General features: G+C 35.7%; 1 protein-coding gene across 1 annotated transcript in view; it reads left to right on the top strand.

The window, feature by feature from the left end:
• LOC119797587 (CUB and sushi domain-containing protein 1-like) overlaps positions 1–19,786 on the top strand; it is a 404,138-nt gene that overhangs the window by 335,326 nt on the left and 49,026 nt on the right. Inside the window, exons 44-53 of the mRNA XM_038306729.1 lie at positions 6,381–6,526; positions 7,067–7,147; positions 9,282–9,395; positions 10,659–10,775; positions 12,226–12,297; positions 13,905–14,051; positions 15,844–16,032; positions 16,143–16,328; positions 16,427–16,624; positions 18,926–19,099. Coding sequence (XP_038162657.1) covers positions 6,381–6,526; positions 7,067–7,147; positions 9,282–9,395; positions 10,659–10,775; positions 12,226–12,297; positions 13,905–14,051; positions 15,844–16,032; positions 16,143–16,328; positions 16,427–16,624; positions 18,926–19,099 — 1,424 coding nt within the window. The remainder of the gene's footprint in view (positions 1–6,380; positions 6,527–7,066; positions 7,148–9,281; positions 9,396–10,658; positions 10,776–12,225; positions 12,298–13,904; positions 14,052–15,843; positions 16,033–16,142; positions 16,329–16,426; positions 16,625–18,925; positions 19,100–19,786) is intronic.

Genomic DNA, 19,786 nt, shown 5'->3' with positions numbered 1-19,786 from the left:
AAAGAAAATTCCTGAAGTGTGATTAAAAAGACAGAAGGAGGAAGTTAGTGAGAACTGTTTACCAATAATCTCTTGTATCACCAGATGAACTGCCTTCCAGAAGACTTGAATATAGTCACAAGACCAAAATAAATGAATAAATGTGCCCTTATGTATTCTGCATTTATGACAGAGATCTGAAGCATCAGGAAACATTTTCCGAAGGCGAACAGGTGTGTAATATGTTCGATAGAAGAGTTTAAAATTCTGCTCGTGTATAGAAAGCGAAGTGCAATTAGGGAAAACCCCATCACAGATTTCCTCCCAATCTGCTGGATTGAACATCAACCCCAGATCATACTCCCACACCAGCTTCATGGCATCATAACCTGAGGAGTCAGAGCCAGATAACAAACTATATATCTTAGATATAAGTCCCTTAGAAGATTTGGTCAAAACAATTGTATTCTCTAACTCAGACAATTTTGTACGTAGTTTTCCTGTCCTCCTGAGAGAGTTCACAAAATGACGAATCTGTAAGTATTTATAAAAATCTCTATTAGAAATATTGAAATTAGCTTTAATTTGTTCAAAGGGTTTAACAGAGTCAGAATTCAATATGTCCAAAATATTTGACAATCCCTTCGATGACCATTCAGACAATCCAATGCTTCTAATTTCTGCTGGTAAATCAGGATTCAAAGTCAACGATGACCAAGAGGAGAGGGTGGAAGAGATATTAAAGTATTTCTTCACATCTCGCCAGGCCAGTAAAGTATTATAAACAATAAAATTACTTTTGAGATGGGGTATTTGATCTATGCCATTTATAAAGAAAAGAGAGTTAAGTTTGCTAGGGAAACAAGATTGGGATTCCAAATCCAGCCACAAAGAGTTCCCTCTGTTCATAAACCAATTAGAAACGATTTTAAGTTGTGCTGACCAATAATAAAGCTGCAGGGAAGGTAATGACAAACCTCCAAGGTGTTTTGGCTTAGTTAATATAGAGAACTTGACTCTTGGATGTTTGTTGTTCCAGACAAAACGAGATAAATGAGAATTTAGTGATTTGAAGTGTGCAGGAGATAGATAGCAGGGAAGGTTTTGATATAAATAGTTCAGTCGTGGAAGAATATTTATTTTTATAGTGTTGATTCTCCCTAAAAGAGAAGTTGGCAGGGGAGCCCATTTTATCAAATCATTTTTTATCTTTTGTATTAAAGGAGAGTAATTAGTCCCAAAAAGATTATTCAGATCAGGTGTAACAAAAATACCCAGATACTTGAAACCTTTTGTAGACATTTGAAAGGGAGATTGCGTGAGACTTTCTGGGGGCATGCTGAAAGGGGTGGCGACAGACTTTCCTAAATTGATTTTATATCCTGACAATGCACTGAATGTAGTCATAGATTCCAGAGTAGCTGGAATTGATTTCTCAGGGTTACACATATACAATAGTATATCATCTGCAAATAATGAGATTACGTGGTTTCTACCGTCTATATTTATTCCAGATACATCTGGATTAGTCCTGATAATCTCGGCCAAAGGTTCAATAAACAATGTAAACAATAAGGGTGAAAGGGGGCATCCCTGCCTACAGCCCCTATGGATCTCGAAGGGCTCAGACATCAAGCCATTTGTGTTAACTGAGGCTGTTGGGTCTGAATAAAAGCTTTTAACCAGCTTGATAAAGTTTGGGCCCAGACCGAATTTATGTAACACCTGAAAAAGAAACTGCCATTCAACTCGGTCAAAAGCCTTCTCAGCATCAAGGGAAACAATTACTGCTGGCTCTTTGTGAGTATTAAGGTACTGAACAACATTAAGAACACGTCGGATATTGTCTGTGCCATATCTCATTTTTATAAACCCTGCCTGGTCTGGGTTTATTATTTTAGGTAGGATGTTTTCCAATCTCCGAGCCAATACTTTTGCCACAATTTTATAATCAACGTTAAGCAAACTAATAGGTCTAAAGGAGGAACAATCCAGAGGATTTTTACCTTCTTTTAAAAGAAGACTAATAGAGGCGTGTCTCCACGAGGGAGGGATACCATTTCTCAAAATGTCATTAATAGCGGGCATGAATATTGGTTGAATCTCTGGCCAAAATAACTTAAAAAATTCCAATGGAAACCCATCAGGTCCCGGACATTTTCTGTTTGGCATGGATTTAATTGCAGCCCAAACTTCCTCTGGAGTAATAGCAGCATCTAAAAAGGCGCGATCCTCTCCCGAGACAGAAGGTAAAGATATACTGCTCAAATAAGTGGAGATATCATCCGGGTCAGCCATATCTGTATTGTAGAGAGATGTATAAAAATCCCGGAAAGTATTATTAATAATTATGGGGTCATGGGTGACTTCCTCGTTCTGCGTTCCTATTATACTAATTAAGCGACTGTTATCTTGCTTTTTTAATAAATGGGAAAGCATGCGACTGGATTTATTACCAAATTCATAGTGTTTCTGTTTGGTATAAAGTAATAGTTTCTGAACCTGGCGGTTGTAGTCTATGTTAAGCTCAGATTTAACAGCCAATAGTGCCTTAAAGTTTGGCAAAGTTGGTGATTGTTTATGTATTTGTTCCAATCTAATCATCTCTTTTTCGAGACTGTTTCTCTTCTCTGCTAAAACCGCTTTTTGGTGGGAGCAGTAGGAAATAAGGTAACCACGCAGAGTAGCTTTTGCTGCATCCCAGATTATACCAGAAGACACAGGGGACTTTTTGTTATCGAGCCAGAACTGCGTAATATTACTCCGGACAAAGTTACAAAAGGATTCATTATCCAGAAAGGATGTATTGAATTTCCAAGTAAATGTTCTAGGCATACGAAACAATAGATCAACACCTAAAAATACTGGTGCATGATCTGACAAAAGTATGGAGTCTATGTTACAGCTTCGAACTGAATGTAAAAGTGACTTAGGGATAAAGATATAATCCAATCTGGAATAAGTATTATGGGGATGTGAATAGAAAGTATAATCCCTTATTTTAGGATTTAAATGTCGCCAAATATCAATCAAACCAGTGTCCGTACATAAGTTTTTTAGAACAGCTGAAGCTTTTGGGTTTGGCAATTTTGCAGAAGACGACCTATCCAGAGATGCGTTCATTGTACAGTTAAAGTCACCAGCCAGGAAACCAATTTCTTTACAATGGTGGTTAAACAATAAGATCATTTGTGACATAAATTGAGGCGAATCATCATTAGGAGCATATACATTGAGAATAGTTATATATTTTCCATGGATCAAGCCCTTAATTAAAATAAATCTCCCCTCCGGGTCCCTCTCCTCATGTTCCAAAACAAAAGGAAGATTCTTGTGTATAAGAATGGCTGTACCCCTTTTACTTTGTGAATGGGAGGAAAAATATACCTTACCTACCCAGTCCCTTTTAAGTTTCAAATGTTCTGTAGCAGATAACCTGGTTTCCTGTAATAGTGCAATATCAAGTTTATTTTTTTTCAAATAAGTCAAAACTTTTTTCCTTTTGATCACATGACCCAGTCCCTGTACATTCCAGGTAACAATCTTAAGAGAACCAGACATACAAACTGTAAGGCATAAAACAAATTAGACACCAGGTGTCATATTTGAATAGACTAGTCTGTCCATAGGCATTTATGTATGTATAAAAAAAAGAAAAGACACATTTAGGCTCCTGACGTTTAACACACAAAAAAGAAGAAAACAATAAAAAAATAAAGTGCATAATCTGCAAACAGCAGCGTTCACCCTCCCGAATCCTGTCCCCAAACGACAGAAAAGAAAACCCCAAAAAGATGTCACTGTTATTTCCAAGCAACATGCAACTCCTAATTTTTACAGTTCGATCACAGCAACAACCGGACGCTCAAAACGCCACCATCCGTGGTCCAGGCCAAAATAATGAGCCATGCTGAGAAGTGTCCCAACGTAGTAAGTTAAGAAAGAAAGAAAAAAAAGAAAAATAATGTTCTTTGGGTCCCAGCATGTATATAAATCAGATATTAAGGGCCAATCAGATATTAAGGACGTACTCAGTTCAGCTCTTGTCCTGATATCAACTTACATCATGACCCACTATAGAAAGATCAGGACAAGGAGCTTCAAGCTAAATTAATGAAGGGTAGATAGCCATTATGGTAGGTGGAACAATAGAGAACTCTATTACAGCAGGCTTAAAAAGGAGGCAGTGCAAAGGTGTGGAGAAGTGGAATTAAAAATTAAACCTCTGACATCTGCAGCAGGAAGCCATATGTGGGAATTGTGCCAGAGAATGTGATGTGCTCTGCATTGTTTGTATGCTGTAAATATTTTCATCAACCTTATTTTAAATCATGTAAATAGATTTAAAAACTGTTGCTGCCATAGCTCTATATGACTTTTGCTATCTAGTTTGTGTGTTCTCGATTATTTGATTTCATATTTGTTGATATTCAGTTACTATAAATGTTCTGGTGCTTTTAAAATTAGTACTTGGTAAATTTTAAAGCAATTTATTGAGCATTTACAATGAATTCGTCTTGGTTTAAAAAAGAACGTCCATTGCCTAAACTTGGACGCTTTTGCAAGTTTAGGTGTTTTGCTTTAGATCAAAGTGCTTACAAATGCCTCTGATATGTGAATGAGCTATTTTTTTGTTTTTCCAATGCTGATGTTCTGTAAAATTGCAGATGCAATCCATAGAGTGACTCAGCTTTATCTGCTTTAATGAGTGGGAAAAAAGAAGTTCAACATGTTTTAAGCTAGAAATTCACAATGTGATATTGTCAGATCATCTGACTAATAATCCTACTTTTAAATATTCTGAGTGGTAGACAGAGGTAGAATGAATATAATGCGTTCTTTAGGTTTTTGTTAAAAACTGTAGATACCAGAATATAAACTGGATTATTTCTTTGCCCGCAGGTTTTGACATTTTAAGTTAATTTAGGTATTATCCTCTTGTGCCGCAGCTCAGTAATAATACAGACTGATTTAATCGAGTACTGATGATCAAAGCACTCTCAGATTTACATAAGAAATAAATATACTGCCTTTTTATGAAATCTCAATGGAGTTTAATGTTAGATATTTTAGTTTTTCATAGTTTAATGCTGACAGCTCTGCAGCAGGAAAAATCATGGCTTGGATGCAGGTTTTTCCTCCTAGACAGATACTGGATCTCATGCTGTAAAAGCTCAGATTTCCACTACCCTTGATATGAATCTACAGTTTGCATGTAAACCAAGTGTCCCTGATGCTCAAAATGTGTGTGAATGCACCATTATATTCATGCAAACATAGTGATGCTGATCAGCTAAAATGATAGCCACGGACTGAAGTGGGACCACCGGTGATGACCACCATCAGAAGGCAAAACAGGGGAGTTGTATTACCCAAGGACACAACCAAAGTTACAGATTTTACTTTTGATTTTTTTCTTATATAATTCTAAATTCAAACTCCCATGGCTCATATTTTTCTGGCTTCCAAACAATTAAAATTAACCTTTGTTGTTTTACTTTAGGAATAGAAATTGGCCAAAGAAAACATGATGAAACACAGATGTTTCATGCATAACATTGTTCTCTGTGAAATTAGTCAAAATAAGTCAGTGCAAAATTTTAAAGAAGCAAGTACTTTTTCAATAACCTTCTAAACAATATTTCTGCATAGTGCAGAAGAAGCCTGCAGTTTTCATTTTACAGTGACAATTTACTTGAAGATTCTCTTTTATGATAGCTTTTCAGTGTATAATTTAGTCTGGGGGCCCTTCATAGAGGTACTTACTCTTTAGTTGACGTCCTCATTTCTCAAACACCTGTTGTTATGTTGATCTGACAAATTCTGTGAATTCTGCTTTGTTGTATTGTAAAGTCCTGTCTATTAGTCATTTTAAAAATCTCAGCTCCAGGTCAGCAGGTGAGTATGATCCCGTAGTCTGTGAAAGTTGTGTAGCGTTTTCCTAGCACTGTAAACATTTTTCTGAATGTAAAAAATCATGGAAGCTGTACAAAAAATGTCCAAACACTTTAATTAGTTTGGAATTATACTGTCCTTTGCGAATCCTTGCTACTCGTACAGATTTTCTGGAATTTGGTTCTTCACAGGGTTACCTGATATAAAGGAGCTATTAGCATTTTAATAAAATCTCTATATGTATTGCAATTTGACTATTTGACTCTTAGACTATTTGAGCTAACAAGTTCTTGTCATGCTACAGTAACAGTAATGTTTACTATAAAAATGTACATACAGTAATCTGAATATTAAGTCAATGATGGTTGGATCACACAGTTTATTTAATTATTATTCACATTAAGGACTTTTACATTAAATCTAATTTATATGCCTTTGAATATTTCACATTTCTTCCAATTTGAGTTTAATCAGTTTTCTTACCTCCTGTGTTTTCATTTTTTAAGGGATGGCCCTGATACTTCAAGCCCTCAGCTGGGAGTCTTCAGTGGCAACACAGCTCTTGAGTCAGCCTATAGTTCTAGCTCAAAGGTCCTGATCCGTTTTCACTCTGATTTCTCCACTGGAGGATTCTTCATCCTTAACTTTCATGGTAACTCAATACTTCAAAATGTTAATATGAGGCTTTAATATTATGTTTTGATCTACATTATTTCCCTGTCTGCCTAACTCTCTACCCATCTGTAGAAGCGCTGAACTAGATAAAGCTTATTGATTTGCTTGATAGTCCCTTGGCAGTACATTTATTGTTACAGTTTAAAAGTCAGTTTTAAAATCATGTAGATTCTGTGCACATAGTGGACACTCTTTTAATTAAACAATGCCTTTAAGTTTTAAGAAAACACTGCAAACTCTCGTCACCTGTCTTCAATTAAGATGATGTTTTGCAGCTTCTATGTCAGCTTGTACAGGTAAAAACACATATGTTGTTTCTCTTTTGTTGGGAAAATTTCAAATTAGGAACTTTTCTTTCAATAGTTACCGACATATGGGTACAATGAGTTAAATGAGCAAATTGTCCTTGTGTAAATCCAAACCCCTTATCTGACTGTTGTGCATTTCCCTGCTATTTTGTATAACTTTATATTCAGTCATACCTGATTTACTTTTTTTCCCCTCCTTCTATTTTCAGCCTACCGACTGAAGAAATGCCCACCTCCTCCCATTGTGGAGAACGCAGACATTATCTATGAGGATGAAGACTTTCACATAGGTAGTGGTCCTGAATAATGTTTCTTTTTAATATCATGTTAGATTAACTTACATTTCTCTGAGAAAACCATGTCGTGTAAAACATATATTAAAAAAATACTTTAGATTTTTGTTAATGAAATTGTGCTTTACAATTTTCAAATTAAACACTATAAAAAAAAAAAAATATATATATATATATTATAATTCAAGTCAAATATTTTACACATCAAGCTTTTGAATTGCAGTTCTGAAGATTACTATAGTACTTTATAAACAGGGAGCACAATCTAGAAAATAAGTGTTTGACTCATTTAAGGAAATGCAAGGGCAATAACATTGTTATCATTGCAAGTTCCTCATTTAAATTTGGATATTCAAAAGGGAAAACTCTCCTTAATATACAATTTTTGTTTTTCAATTCTACAACAGAAAGACAAAATCCAGTTGGCCGCTGAAAGGGAAACATGATTGTAAATTTCAGGATCTGATTATCTAAACCAGACTTCTTCAACACTTATCCTCAAAGCCAAGAGCCCTGCAACTTTTAGTTGTTTCCCTATCTCTACACACTCGACTTAAACAGCTTGGTAATTAACAGGCCGCTGTAGCCCTTGGAGCCTGCTGAGGAGAAAATGCAATGATTTGATTCAGGTGCACTGAAGCAGATACTCAGCTTAAACATGCAGGACAGTGGACCCTGAGCACCATGGTCGAAAGCCTCTGATCTAGACCATCCTCCTATTTTTCTTACCAAATTGTTTATAGATATTCAGCAAGAAATACTTTTATGGGTGTTATAAACATTAAATTAATGACATAATTCAGTGTAAACCAGATGTCAATTTTGATCAGCTCCATGACAAAAGTTAATTGGGCTAAACAGTGTTGCTAAGCCACCAAACAAAATTATGAAATCAAAGAAAAATCTTGTTCCAAACAGCTTTAAAGCTCGAAACATCTCCTTCACTACCTTTTGATTGAATAAACCCTTCAGATGACTTATGGATTGTTTTCAACAACAAAAACTGATGTCTAGTTGGGTTTTTTTAACCAATTTTGGAGTGGCTACTGTATGTCCTGAATGACACATTAGCAACTTTAATTATTTGATAAAAATTAAAGCTGATGAAGTTATCTTTTATTCCAAAGGCCAAATTTTTACTTTTTCTAGAGGCACCCAAAGCAGGTTTGCCTTTATGTCCTACTTATACTGAAATAATTCATGACCGCATGATAGCAGTTTATCATGGGGCTAACAGTCAAACCAGCGGTTTGCTTAGAACCAGAGCTTTATGCTAAGGGAGTAAGCCCATACAGAGCCTGGGGTATCACTAACAGTACTGAAAACCATTACATCAGCAATTACTTTGGCGAGGACTTTTTCTGGACCTGGATAAACGTGTTTCAACAAAATTGTGCATAACTTTAGGTTTGATACCGTTGCCTGCAAATCACACAGCGCTAAGAGCGGGCACTGGGTTTGCTTTGATCTTATACACTTATACATTTTTAAGTCAGCTCAGGGCCAAAATAAGATTTTTTGTTTGTTTTGTTCAAACAAAGTTTTGAGCCTTGTTTCTCATTCTATCCTGTGTTCTAAAGTATTCTTAGTGCAAAAGTAAATGTACTGACAGGGTGTTCGATGGTATGCCTATGAAATGGCATTCTTGAAGTTGAGAAGTATTATCAATTAGAGATAAAATAGAAGTAGGTATTGATCAACTTAATTTTTTAAAAGTCTTTGGAAAAGGTAAGCACATAAAATTAACATATACAGCCTTCATTTGAGGCTATAATTTATTCAGTTTAAGAAAATGTCAAGTTGTGTTTTTGATTAATCAAACAAAAATCAAAAGATTTTTTAAAGCATTTATAAATACCGTATTGGAACTCTGTCCTTTGGGGGGAAATATAGACATGGTGTACAAAGTATTAACCTGTTATTAATTATTATTTTGTTTTCATGCAAAGTAAAGTCAGATTTTGTTGATATTTTGGATTGTGTTGCTGTCTTTTGTCTGCAAGAGCTTAGCTGGGTAGGATGGTTCAGAAAGATAAACCTAGACTACCTTAAGCTTTATTAGCCTTTTACTATTTTGATATTTTGTACTGTATTATTCTGACTTGGAGTCTTTTGTACAATCTTCTTTTAGGGGATATTGTGAAGTATCACTGCTTACCTGGATACACATTGGTTGGAAAAGCAGAGCTAATGTGTAAACTTAATTCTCACTTGCTTTTTGAGGCCCCGCCCCCAAAATGTCAAGGTAAGATATCATATGAATAAAACTGCATAAGTATGTCAAACATGGAGCATACTGGCATGTTTATATTATCCTAATCATCACAAGAAACAAAAAGTTTCATTTCTCACAGAGTTTTTTCTGAGAAAACTCTGTCAGAAATTTCTCTGAATTCTTAATCATGTGCCTATAAAAAAATAATTAGCTAAAATAGCCATCCATTTGAGATAAAAGATATGAGATTTGAGATATTTTTTTATGTCCTGTTTTGCTAATATAGCTCTAGGAATAGATGTCCCAGAGGTAGATGATAGCCCAACAGATTTGCTTTCACAAGCAGACCATTTTTGTTGTTCCGCTTAGTACTTGCATATAAAAATTCTTCAGTGTGTAAAATAGTATACAATGGAAACGGAAAAGGGAGGTGAGAAAGAAAGAGGGGATAATAACTATGGGGAGACAAAGAGATGGGGACAGGAAAATGTACAGGAAAAGAGAGCAAATAAAACATGTTTTACACATTTATTTTTCTAATCTCATGGACACTGGACATTATGCACTAGTGATTTGATTAATTTTGCAAAAGGGTGAGACCTTTTATAGTATATAAAAGCATAAAAAAAGAATATTATCACATGATCAGGTCCGACAAACAAAGTGTGGTGACTTGGTAAATCTCTGCAATCTTTATATGAAAGATATTATTAGATGAAAGATTTTTATTAGAGTTTTTCGGATAATTCAGTTTTCGCCTCCATAGCTGAGTGTTGAAGCGATCAATCTGCATCACATTTAATTAATAGAGTATTGTTTTCTTTACTATAAAAACAGAGGCAAAGCACATTATTTTATGTAAAGACATTAAAATAACAAACAAATAAGAAAATAAGTTGTCCCCTAAACTAATGTTTTTGTGTGTGTGTGTGTGTGTGTGTAAGTCCTTTGCAGTTGCTAAAAGCTAAAAACTGAGGATATTAACTGAAGAAACATAGCCATCAGATTTTTTGATGAGTTCAAAAACATATTCAAACAAGGTATCCTTTAATGACAAACCGTACGAGTGAAAGGTTAAAAAAGATATTTTCTAACCTGATGTGAGAAAGAATCTCACAGTAATTGTAAATGTCTGTTAAATGTTTTTTCTTTGTGTGTGGCTCTGTCCACTGTTATTTCTTTAGCCCTTTCCTGCATTCTCCAGCCTATGGTATTTCATTACAATTGTAACCCCATCCCACCTCATTTTGTTTCAATTTGTTAACCAGCTTTGGTATTTTTTTAACTCTTCAGCTCAGTGCCCAGCAAATGAGGAGCGGTTGTCATCATCAGGAGTCATATTGAGCCCTGGGTTTCCTGGCAACTATCCCAACAGCCAGACTTGCTCTTGGCTCCTTCGGATGCTTCCAGGTAACACATTTGATGGTATTCTCTTTTCTGCAGAGGATTGGGTCATCAGTGTAATCTAGAATTGTGTTACCGTAGCAACCCTTCTTTTACAAACATTTAAAGGTCATCATGTTTTTTAATAAGCATTATTAAGTACTAAAAAAGCTATCTGCTGTACTTTAAACAGGTTTTAGGATAGTCAGTGAATAAGGCTTTTTATAATTATTATTTATTGTTTTCTATTTATTATTATATTTTTTTTTACTTATTTCTACACTCTCTGCTTTTAAATATAAAAGATATTAGGACTGATTAAGTAAAGGCCATGCCCACAATGCCAGAGCTGGCTATGTCATGGACTTTTAAAAAAATACCATATTGAGAAGCTTTTTTCCTACACGTATCAAGGCAGCTGTACCCCAAAGAAAAGATATCTGGTGATGAAACTCTGACTCCCAGATTGACTTGACTAAATCAGGGTTACATCTGGCATTACAGTAGATAGGTTTTATTAATAAAATATGAAGCTGTGTTTGTATGACTTTAAAGCCTTTGGTTAATTTGAATGAGTTTGTGAGTGTGAACACACATCTGTGTGTGTTTTAGGTGGGTTGAATAGTGAGAATATGATGGTGGTGAGAAAGGAAAAAATTTAGCAATACTCTGCTCCCTAAAAGTAGCATGTAGCAAGTAGCCTCAGATCCCAGAAGCTACAGCAGCCCCAGGTAGTAAAAAGGAGTAGCCATAAACCAAAGACACAGGCAAGTTGCAGAGAAAATTTAGACCCTAGGCAAGAAAGGCTTAGGGAAAGTTGTAAAAAAATAAACCCCCTACCCAGCACTGCTGTCATGTCCTGTGTCAAATTTAGCCTGCAAACCAGTCACCCTGGGTTGCAGGCAGGGCCCAACTGTCACACACACACATTCACAAGTCACTGTTATTGTGTACTATAGAATATGTAATGCTGAAAGAAATAGGGACTAAGTTGGCAGGAGCACCCAGCCCCCAAACAGGAGTGACTCGAAGGAATTTTAATGTGCTACTTTTATAACTTCAATTACAATTTGTATTTAAACATTACGGTAGTTGTGGTCAGTGTGATCTATGTTTATGTTCCTGCCCACTCTATCACTGCCAAGCTGCCAGGTCATCCAGGCACAATAAGTTGTATTGTGGTGGCTGAATGACACCAGCATGACATCACCACCCCGAGTTTGAAAGGACAGTTACAAAAAAATACAGTTGAGTATCTCACGCACAATAGAAATCAAATAGAACACCTAGAATCAGGTATGTTACCTGTTGTTTGCAAAAAAAATTAAAAAATAACAAAAGGAAATCTTTTTGTCATGGCATGAATCCAAGTTGTGTCATATAGATGTTTTTGACTCTGTGTTTAGGTGTATAACAGTTTTAATGTGTAATTAGCTATTTTATTCATGCAGCCTTATACATCTGTCTTGTTCACTAGGTTACACCATAAACATCTATGTAGAGATGTTCCACAGTGAGAAGCAATTTGATGAACTGGAAATTTTTGATGGTAAGCAAATGTCTTGTAAGCAAATGTATACCATACAGGTAAAATCGTATTCCACACACTAACATAAGGCTCTTTTCATTGTTGTCGATCATTAAGTCACAGGTGAAGATGATAGCTAAAATTTTAACTAACCAAATGTCAGAATTAGCAATGATTTAACTTGCCTGTTAAAAAGAAAAGCAAAGGCTTGAAGGCCTGACAGATGGTCAGCCTTATTTGTTTATGAAGCCTAAGAGGAATCCATGTCTCTGCTCTGTTAGGGAGCTAAGCTCTGACGCTGCCTGAACTCCAGTTTTTAAAAAACATTTGTTTTTGTTTTTTTGTTTTTTTTACTTTTTTCATGTGAAGACGTTTCAGATAAATATTCATTGTGAATTGATAACATCATATTTAACTGTTTGACTTGGATCAGATGTTTTGGCATTGCTCCCACCAGTTTCTCAAAATACTATACACGAGTTTTGGCCCACACAACTCACAAAGGTTTTCAGGCCACTTTGCTCACAGGCAGGTTTTCAGTGCTGCCAACAAATTTACTATTGATATGATTTTAACTGTATTATTGCTTTACCCAAGCAGAAATGTAAGCCAATGTAAACCAAAGCTTGACATATATCAGATAGTTTTACTGGTGACATATTGACGGACAATGTTACCTGAGGCATTTAATAAGGCATTTTGCCTGATCAGCAAAGCTTTAGGCATAGTTGACAGGCATTTTTTTTCTACATCAACACTGTAAAGTTATTTCAAATCAATGTTAAAACCCACACCTTCCACAGAAAGGGGAAATATAATTAAGTACACAAAGTAATGTCGGCTATAAGGGAAGGAATATTTGATGCCTTTTGCAGTTACAAAAGCAGGACAGAGATCAGGGTATTGTATCACCTCTTCACAAAATACAATCTAGTTCCTATTTTGAAGCTTCTTCCCCTCCACATTGCCTGTTTCACATTGGATAACAACTTTCGTACCAGCTTTTACCAACTTCTTAACAGGGTCTTTTCTTTTCTGGAGTTTATTTGCAAACTCCATTAATCTTTCAGACCCAGTGCTTCTTCTTGTCTGATATGATGGTTGCACCCTTGGTGGTTATATTTAATGTAAATATTTTAACAAAGCTTCAACAGACCTTTCAGGCAATAGATAATTTTGACAAACGATGACCCAGACTTGCTTAGAAATGCCAGATAGATCTTATGTAAACTACTGACTTTCTAGAAAGTTGTGCAAAACAGAAAACAAAAGCTAGACCAATTGATAATATTGGCATTTCTTCAAACAATTGTTTAGCGCTCTCTTTCATATAGTGAGGGAAGAAAGGTGGTTTTGTGTCTGTTTTATTGAGTATGTAAATTATCTGGTTTCAATTATATGTTTGCATCATTAAACACAAACAAACTTGTTATGACTGCTGAATCAGGTTTTCTGTCTCTAGATAATGCAAATGAATTTTAAAGAAAACATCTAAACGTTATCTCTCAACGGCTGTTTCTCACCAGGAGAAACAACACAAAACTATTCTAAAAGAACGTCCATACATTATTAGAAATACATGCAAATAAGAAATAATGTTATTTTAAATGCTCTTGTATTTTTTTTAGGATCCTCAGGACAAAGTCCTTTGCTTGTTGCACTGAGTGGTAACCACTCCTCTCAACTGAACTTCACATCTAAAACAAACCAGCTCTATCTACGATGGTCTACTGACCATGCCACCAACAAGAAGGGGTTCAAGATACGATACTCAGGTACCGCCGGCATCTTTCTTAAACATTTCTGATATCAACAGATAATTGAATGAATGATTTTACATTTTTTTGTTCTGCTTTGTTCAGTGCTGCATCTTGAAGCTTTTGTTCAGCTTTTGGCACAAACAGTTGTTCCCTTTTCATTTTATTCATTCAGAGTTTTAGATGACTGATTTAATAACTTGATTAAGATGAAGTATTACTTCTTTTTCATAATAGGGATATTTAATGTAAGTATCAAAGGTGAACCTTGATATCCTTTCAGGATGATTGACAACTCCCTACTCTGCCCTGCCTCAGCTCTCTCAGAATCCGGTCAAATGTATGCACTTCACATAGTTCAAAAGACTGCTAATTTCTCAGACTAGCATGAATAATGATACCTTAATGCCTTTCCTCTCATGAAAATAATGTGCTAATGGTAGAGTGAGCAATGATCATTTAGTAAGCATTCTTTTGAATGCATTACTTTCCTTACATGCGAAACCGAATTAATAGCTGCAATCTATTAATGTGCGCCAGGTTCTCTGAGTGACATTTTAAATTTGTCCATACTTTTTTAAAGGTTGCTGATACTCTCAAATATACAATAAAATCTACAGTTAAAATTAACTTTGAAAAATGAGGAAACAAAGTTTATACATTTTATATATCTATATATATTGTATCTTTCTCTCAATAATACTGCAATAGCCAGATAACAGCTATAGGGACCTCAGAGATTAACGATTAAGACCTTCCACTTCGTATGCATAATTAATGTCCTGGTGTGCTGAGATACATGTATATCATGTAAATGCATGCTAATCGTCTTAAAGGTTGGGCTGATCTGATTCAAATGTAATATTTAATACTTAATTTTCTCTCTTAGCATTTTTTAAATTAAAAACCCCTCACTTTCCCTGTGGTGTTGCTGCAGTGTTTAAATTATGGTGCCCACAATGCTTTAAAATCTTTAATACTTCTTTATTTGCAAATCTCCCTTGAAAAGAGCAGTGGTGTCATCATTCTGTTGGATTCCTGTACATGTATAGGTTTAGGGGGTTAGTTTGGTTTTACCTTGGTGTTGAATAATATAAAAAAAAAAAAAAAACAACAAAAACATTTCCATCAGAAAAAAAAAAAAACAATGCCCCAGCGTTCCCCTGTTCTTTTTGTCTTTGAAAGATCTGTGGTCTTATAGTGTTGTTTATGTTTTATGTTTTAATATTAAAATGGCTGATCATTCAGGAACCAATCATTGCATAGTATGCAATGTAGTCAATATTGTATATAATGACAGATTAAGCTACAAAGATTAAGCTACAAAGCAAGTAAAGAAGGTTACAGATCAAGTTGAAAGTCCAAGTATGTAGAAATCAGGTGTTTACTCACAAGACTGGGCAACTCATTCAAACCATTTAGAAGAGACAGAAAATTATCCCAGTAAGTACAAAGAAGACTAAAGTGGGCTATTGAAATGCATTTGATTGTTCTGTGCTCAAGCAACTTTGCATTTACTGCATTCTGAGAGAACAAACCTATTATTACTCAGAAAAGTTTCAAACATAATTGCTCTATTATGCTGACTGTCAGAGGTTTTGAGTCCTTTTAAGTTGACTCATTTCACTGACATTGTAATGCTTGCCTGGGCACAGATAATTTATTATAGCCTTTCCTCATAATGCCTCTTAACATTAGCAGCTTCTTTTGATAATTATGTTCAGCATTAGGCAGGTAATCAGTCAGGTTCCTGGTAAATTTATTTGGATTTTTTTCCCCCATCCCCATTTATCTTGTTCGCTGTTTATAGCAACCTATTGCAGCATTGATGACCTTCCTATAAACGGTGGTGTGGTCAACCGATCCCGGCTCCATCCAGGTAGCAGACTTCAGTTCTTTTGTAATCGCGGTTACCGCCTGGTAGGTTTAAGCAACACTACCTGCAGGCTCGATTCCAGCGGACTTTACCAGTGGGACACCCCTACACCTGTCTGTCAAGGTAGGAAATCAAAATAACTGTTTTGATTGTTTTTTGTTTTTTTTCTCAATGCAGCCTAGGTAATTCTTTTAGAGTTTTTTTCAGCAGTGGTTTCATTTTTATTTTTGCAGCAATCTCATGTGGAATTCCTCCGACTCCTGGCAACGGCACTTTCCACGCATACCATTATAATGTTGGTAGCCAAGTTACCTATCATTGTAATTATGGCTACCATCTTGACCCTGGTGTTCCAATGACAGCTGTGTGTTTGGAAGATGGCACCTGGAGTAACGCAGGCTCAATTCCTTGGTGCTTGCGTAAGTGATGCTCACCAGTATTCACCTGTGTATAAAAATGCATGATTTTAATCTTTTTTTCCCCATAAGACACTTTTTTTTTTTTTTTTTTACTACAGCTGTGCACTGTCCCAACATTGAAGATGTCCTGTCAGATCACATGACATATCGCCCCCTCACTGGGAGGCTGGGAGAGTTTGGCTACTCTGTGATGCTGGAGTGCTCAGCAGGGTTTTATTTGGGTGTCGGTCATCGAACTCTGCGCTGTCTCGCCAACGGAACCTGGGAGGGATCAGATGACCCAGCTACTTGCAAGAGTAAGTTTCAGTTTTTGCATTAAAAACTATATGACAAACTTTTTAGGAAGAGCAAAACACACCCAGATACTTGAATTTGCAAGATTTTGCATAAAAACTATGGGCCTGATCTTTATAGATTCCAATTAATGGGAGCTGAAATGCACGTGCAATATTTTGTTGGTCCTTGTAATAAGTGAACGTCTGGCAGGTGATCTACAATGAAGGCTGCTCAAATGTTAAACATGTGCAAATCTTGAAATTTAGTTCGGCCTATTACAATGAGGAGATTGCGTGTTCTACTCGCGATCACCAATAAAAAAGATGAGGTCCATGTCATTGGAGGTAATAATAATTTAAAAAAAAATAACAATGATATAATATAAAATAATATTTATAGTTCTATTCTTAAAGCGCTTTGGACAAAAGTAAAAATAAAACATTACTGCTTTATGCACAGTTCTAATTCGAGGGAGAAAATGTTCCATGTTGTGAGGAGATGCGCTCCCCGTATTCTCATTTCTTTGCAGGCTCTTTTTAAAAAATATTTTACAATAACAGTGACAGTCAACTCTAAAATACTTACATGTGTCTCAGAATTTCTCTCCGGCCTGTGGCATTGTTACTATGTGTTTTTTGTGGTACAAATGACTGCAGATATTTTTGCTTGTCAGTTTGGACTCAACTTTCAGAAGTACTAAAAAGATTATAAAACTACAGCCGCAGTTGAGTTTCAGATGTGACAATTTGCTCATGATAAATGTTTACATTTGTATATCCTCCACCCATTCATTTGCACAGTTCAGTCATTACAAAAAAACATGCTGTTTGCTGAATGACAAACACAATTCACTTTGCATCTTCTTTGAAGATCTGCTCTGGACGTGCAAAAATGTATGCACCTGTTTTAAGACTATCTAACCTTCAGAAGATCACGCCCAGAGGATATTTAAGTTTCTTTGTTTCCTGATGTCTCTTGGTTGCCAGTCATACAAACAGCTTTACAGTTTTTTTTTTTTAAATCAGCCATTTAGCTTCAGGAGACTACTAGTAAGTCTGAAAATTGTATTTAAAAATGTCTAGTCTGTTTTGAAAAACAGTGGAAGGGCGCAACTTTGATGTGTTTATGCAAGATGTCTTACGTAACATTAGTTGGTTATCTGGCTCTAAGAAATTGTTTTACATCAGTTCTTTCCTACTCTGTACTGCTCACATAAAAGGATGTCTGTGTGACATTGGTTAACTACTTTTTTGGATAAGAAGAGAAGCTTTATGAGAGAAAAGATGAAAAAGAGGACTTATACATTCAGACACTCAAACAATGATGCAACAACATGAGCAGGCAGCATGCTGGACACAAACAGAATAACACATGCATAAAACTATATTGCAGTTACTTCCACCACCTGTCATGAATTAGTTATCAAAATAACAGATCCACCCAGAAACAAGCAGTGAAAAAAATGAGAAAGGTATTGATCTTATAAGGGTACCTTCTGTTATTTTGTTCGAATGTGTGCTTTCTTTTTTCATCCATTGGAGCAATGATGCAGAAATCGTATTTTTGATATTAAAGGGTTATCCCATAAGGTAAATGCATTCTGTATCAGCGTGATAAACATGGACATGTGTTTGTCTATTTTATTCTCTACCTTTTCCTTTTGAGATACCAGCTGAATATGAATTTCCAAATGCTGAATGATATTAACTATTTAGCCTGGGACAAAGATAAGGTTTTCATTGCAAAATATAGTGCATGATTCTTAAACTTGGATTACATGTTGGCGATCATCATTTTTTAAAATAGAGGTGTTTTTCTGCAATGTGCCTTTGCTACTTGGTTCATTAAGTAGAGCTTAGTGACATTGTGACTGTGAAAACTAACCAATGCAGAATTTCTCAGTGTTGCATAATACAGGAACTGCCACTGATAAAGTGAGATATGTTAACTCTGAAGAAGAATAGTAAGAGGATTACATTTGTTAAGATTACAACAGTAATTTATTTAGGTAGCTTTTAAGCCATTTCTTTGTATAAGCTGGCTTACCTAATGTCAAAGCAGTTCGGTCAGATTTAGTAGGATTCTTTAAAATTGGCCATAGATTTGAGTACCATTTCCAGCCTTCATCCTTGTTATAAATATAATTCAGATATGCTACTATCAAGAGTGAATTCTGGCTGCAGAATTTGGGGAATAGAAAAGTCAAATGAGAACATAGGTCAATATGAAACCACATTATTAATTAGTTTTGGGCCTTGCAATTGTATATTTACCATTTCAGTTTATGGTTTCTGTTTATAACACGTCTGTTATTGTTTTAGTCATCTCTTGTGGAGAACTTCCTACACCACCCTTTGGTACCAAATTGGGGACGCTGACTACATTTGGAGCAACTGCCATCTTTATGTGCAACCATGGATACACGCTGGTGGGATCACATGTGAGGGAATGTGGTGCTGATGGGCTATGGAGCGGTGCAGAAACAAGATGTTTAGGTAAGATCCATTGAGTAAAGTCAACTGTATAGCATACTGTTGCCTAGGTTCCAGTCTTGTGAACAATAGACATATTATATAGTGTGAGGTGTGAATCATTAAAAAGAAAAGGGAAGGCTCATGCATTGGGATTAAAATGCAGTGAGCCGTCAGAAAAATGTCAGAAGTATAATCCATCATCAAATGTTGCCCTGGGCCTTTTTTGTGAGAGCTTATTTTTCAATTGATCAGTACACATGATAAGAAGACAGTGTTTTTATAGGTTGTTTTTTGCACAGGCTTTTACTTCCTTGTTTTTTTTTTATTATTCTAATTTAAATAGGCTCTATGCACAGCTCCACTACTTCCTGAATTTAATGCAGCTCCTTTGTTTCCTGTCTTTCATGATTGGATGCACTGATTAATCCAGGTGTGTATGACCTAAGTAACTGGCCAGACACACCTGGATTAATCAGTTCGTCCAGTAATGAAAGACAGGAAACAAAGGAGCTGCCTTAAACTCAGGAAGTAGTGGAGCTGTGCATAGAGCCCATTGCATCTGCTTTAATCTTTTTTTTTTAGTTCTTCTGTAAAACCGTAAAAATTTTACTCTTACTATAGCCAATTATATGCTCCAGAGCTAAATGCAAGCCCTATGTACAGCGTATTTAATTATGTATTTAGTCATGCTATTTACTATAAAGTTCT

The sequence above is a fragment of the Cyprinodon tularosa genome, unplaced genomic scaffold, assembly GCF_016077235.1.
Source record: "Cyprinodon tularosa strain WSP-4 unplaced genomic scaffold, ASM1607723v1 ctg59, whole genome shotgun sequence".
Lineage (NCBI taxonomy): Eukaryota > Metazoa > Chordata > Actinopteri > Cyprinodontiformes > Cyprinodontidae > Cyprinodon > Cyprinodon tularosa.
The sequence above is the reverse complement of the archived record's forward strand: the minus strand, read 5'-3'. Positions and strand labels throughout refer to the sequence as shown.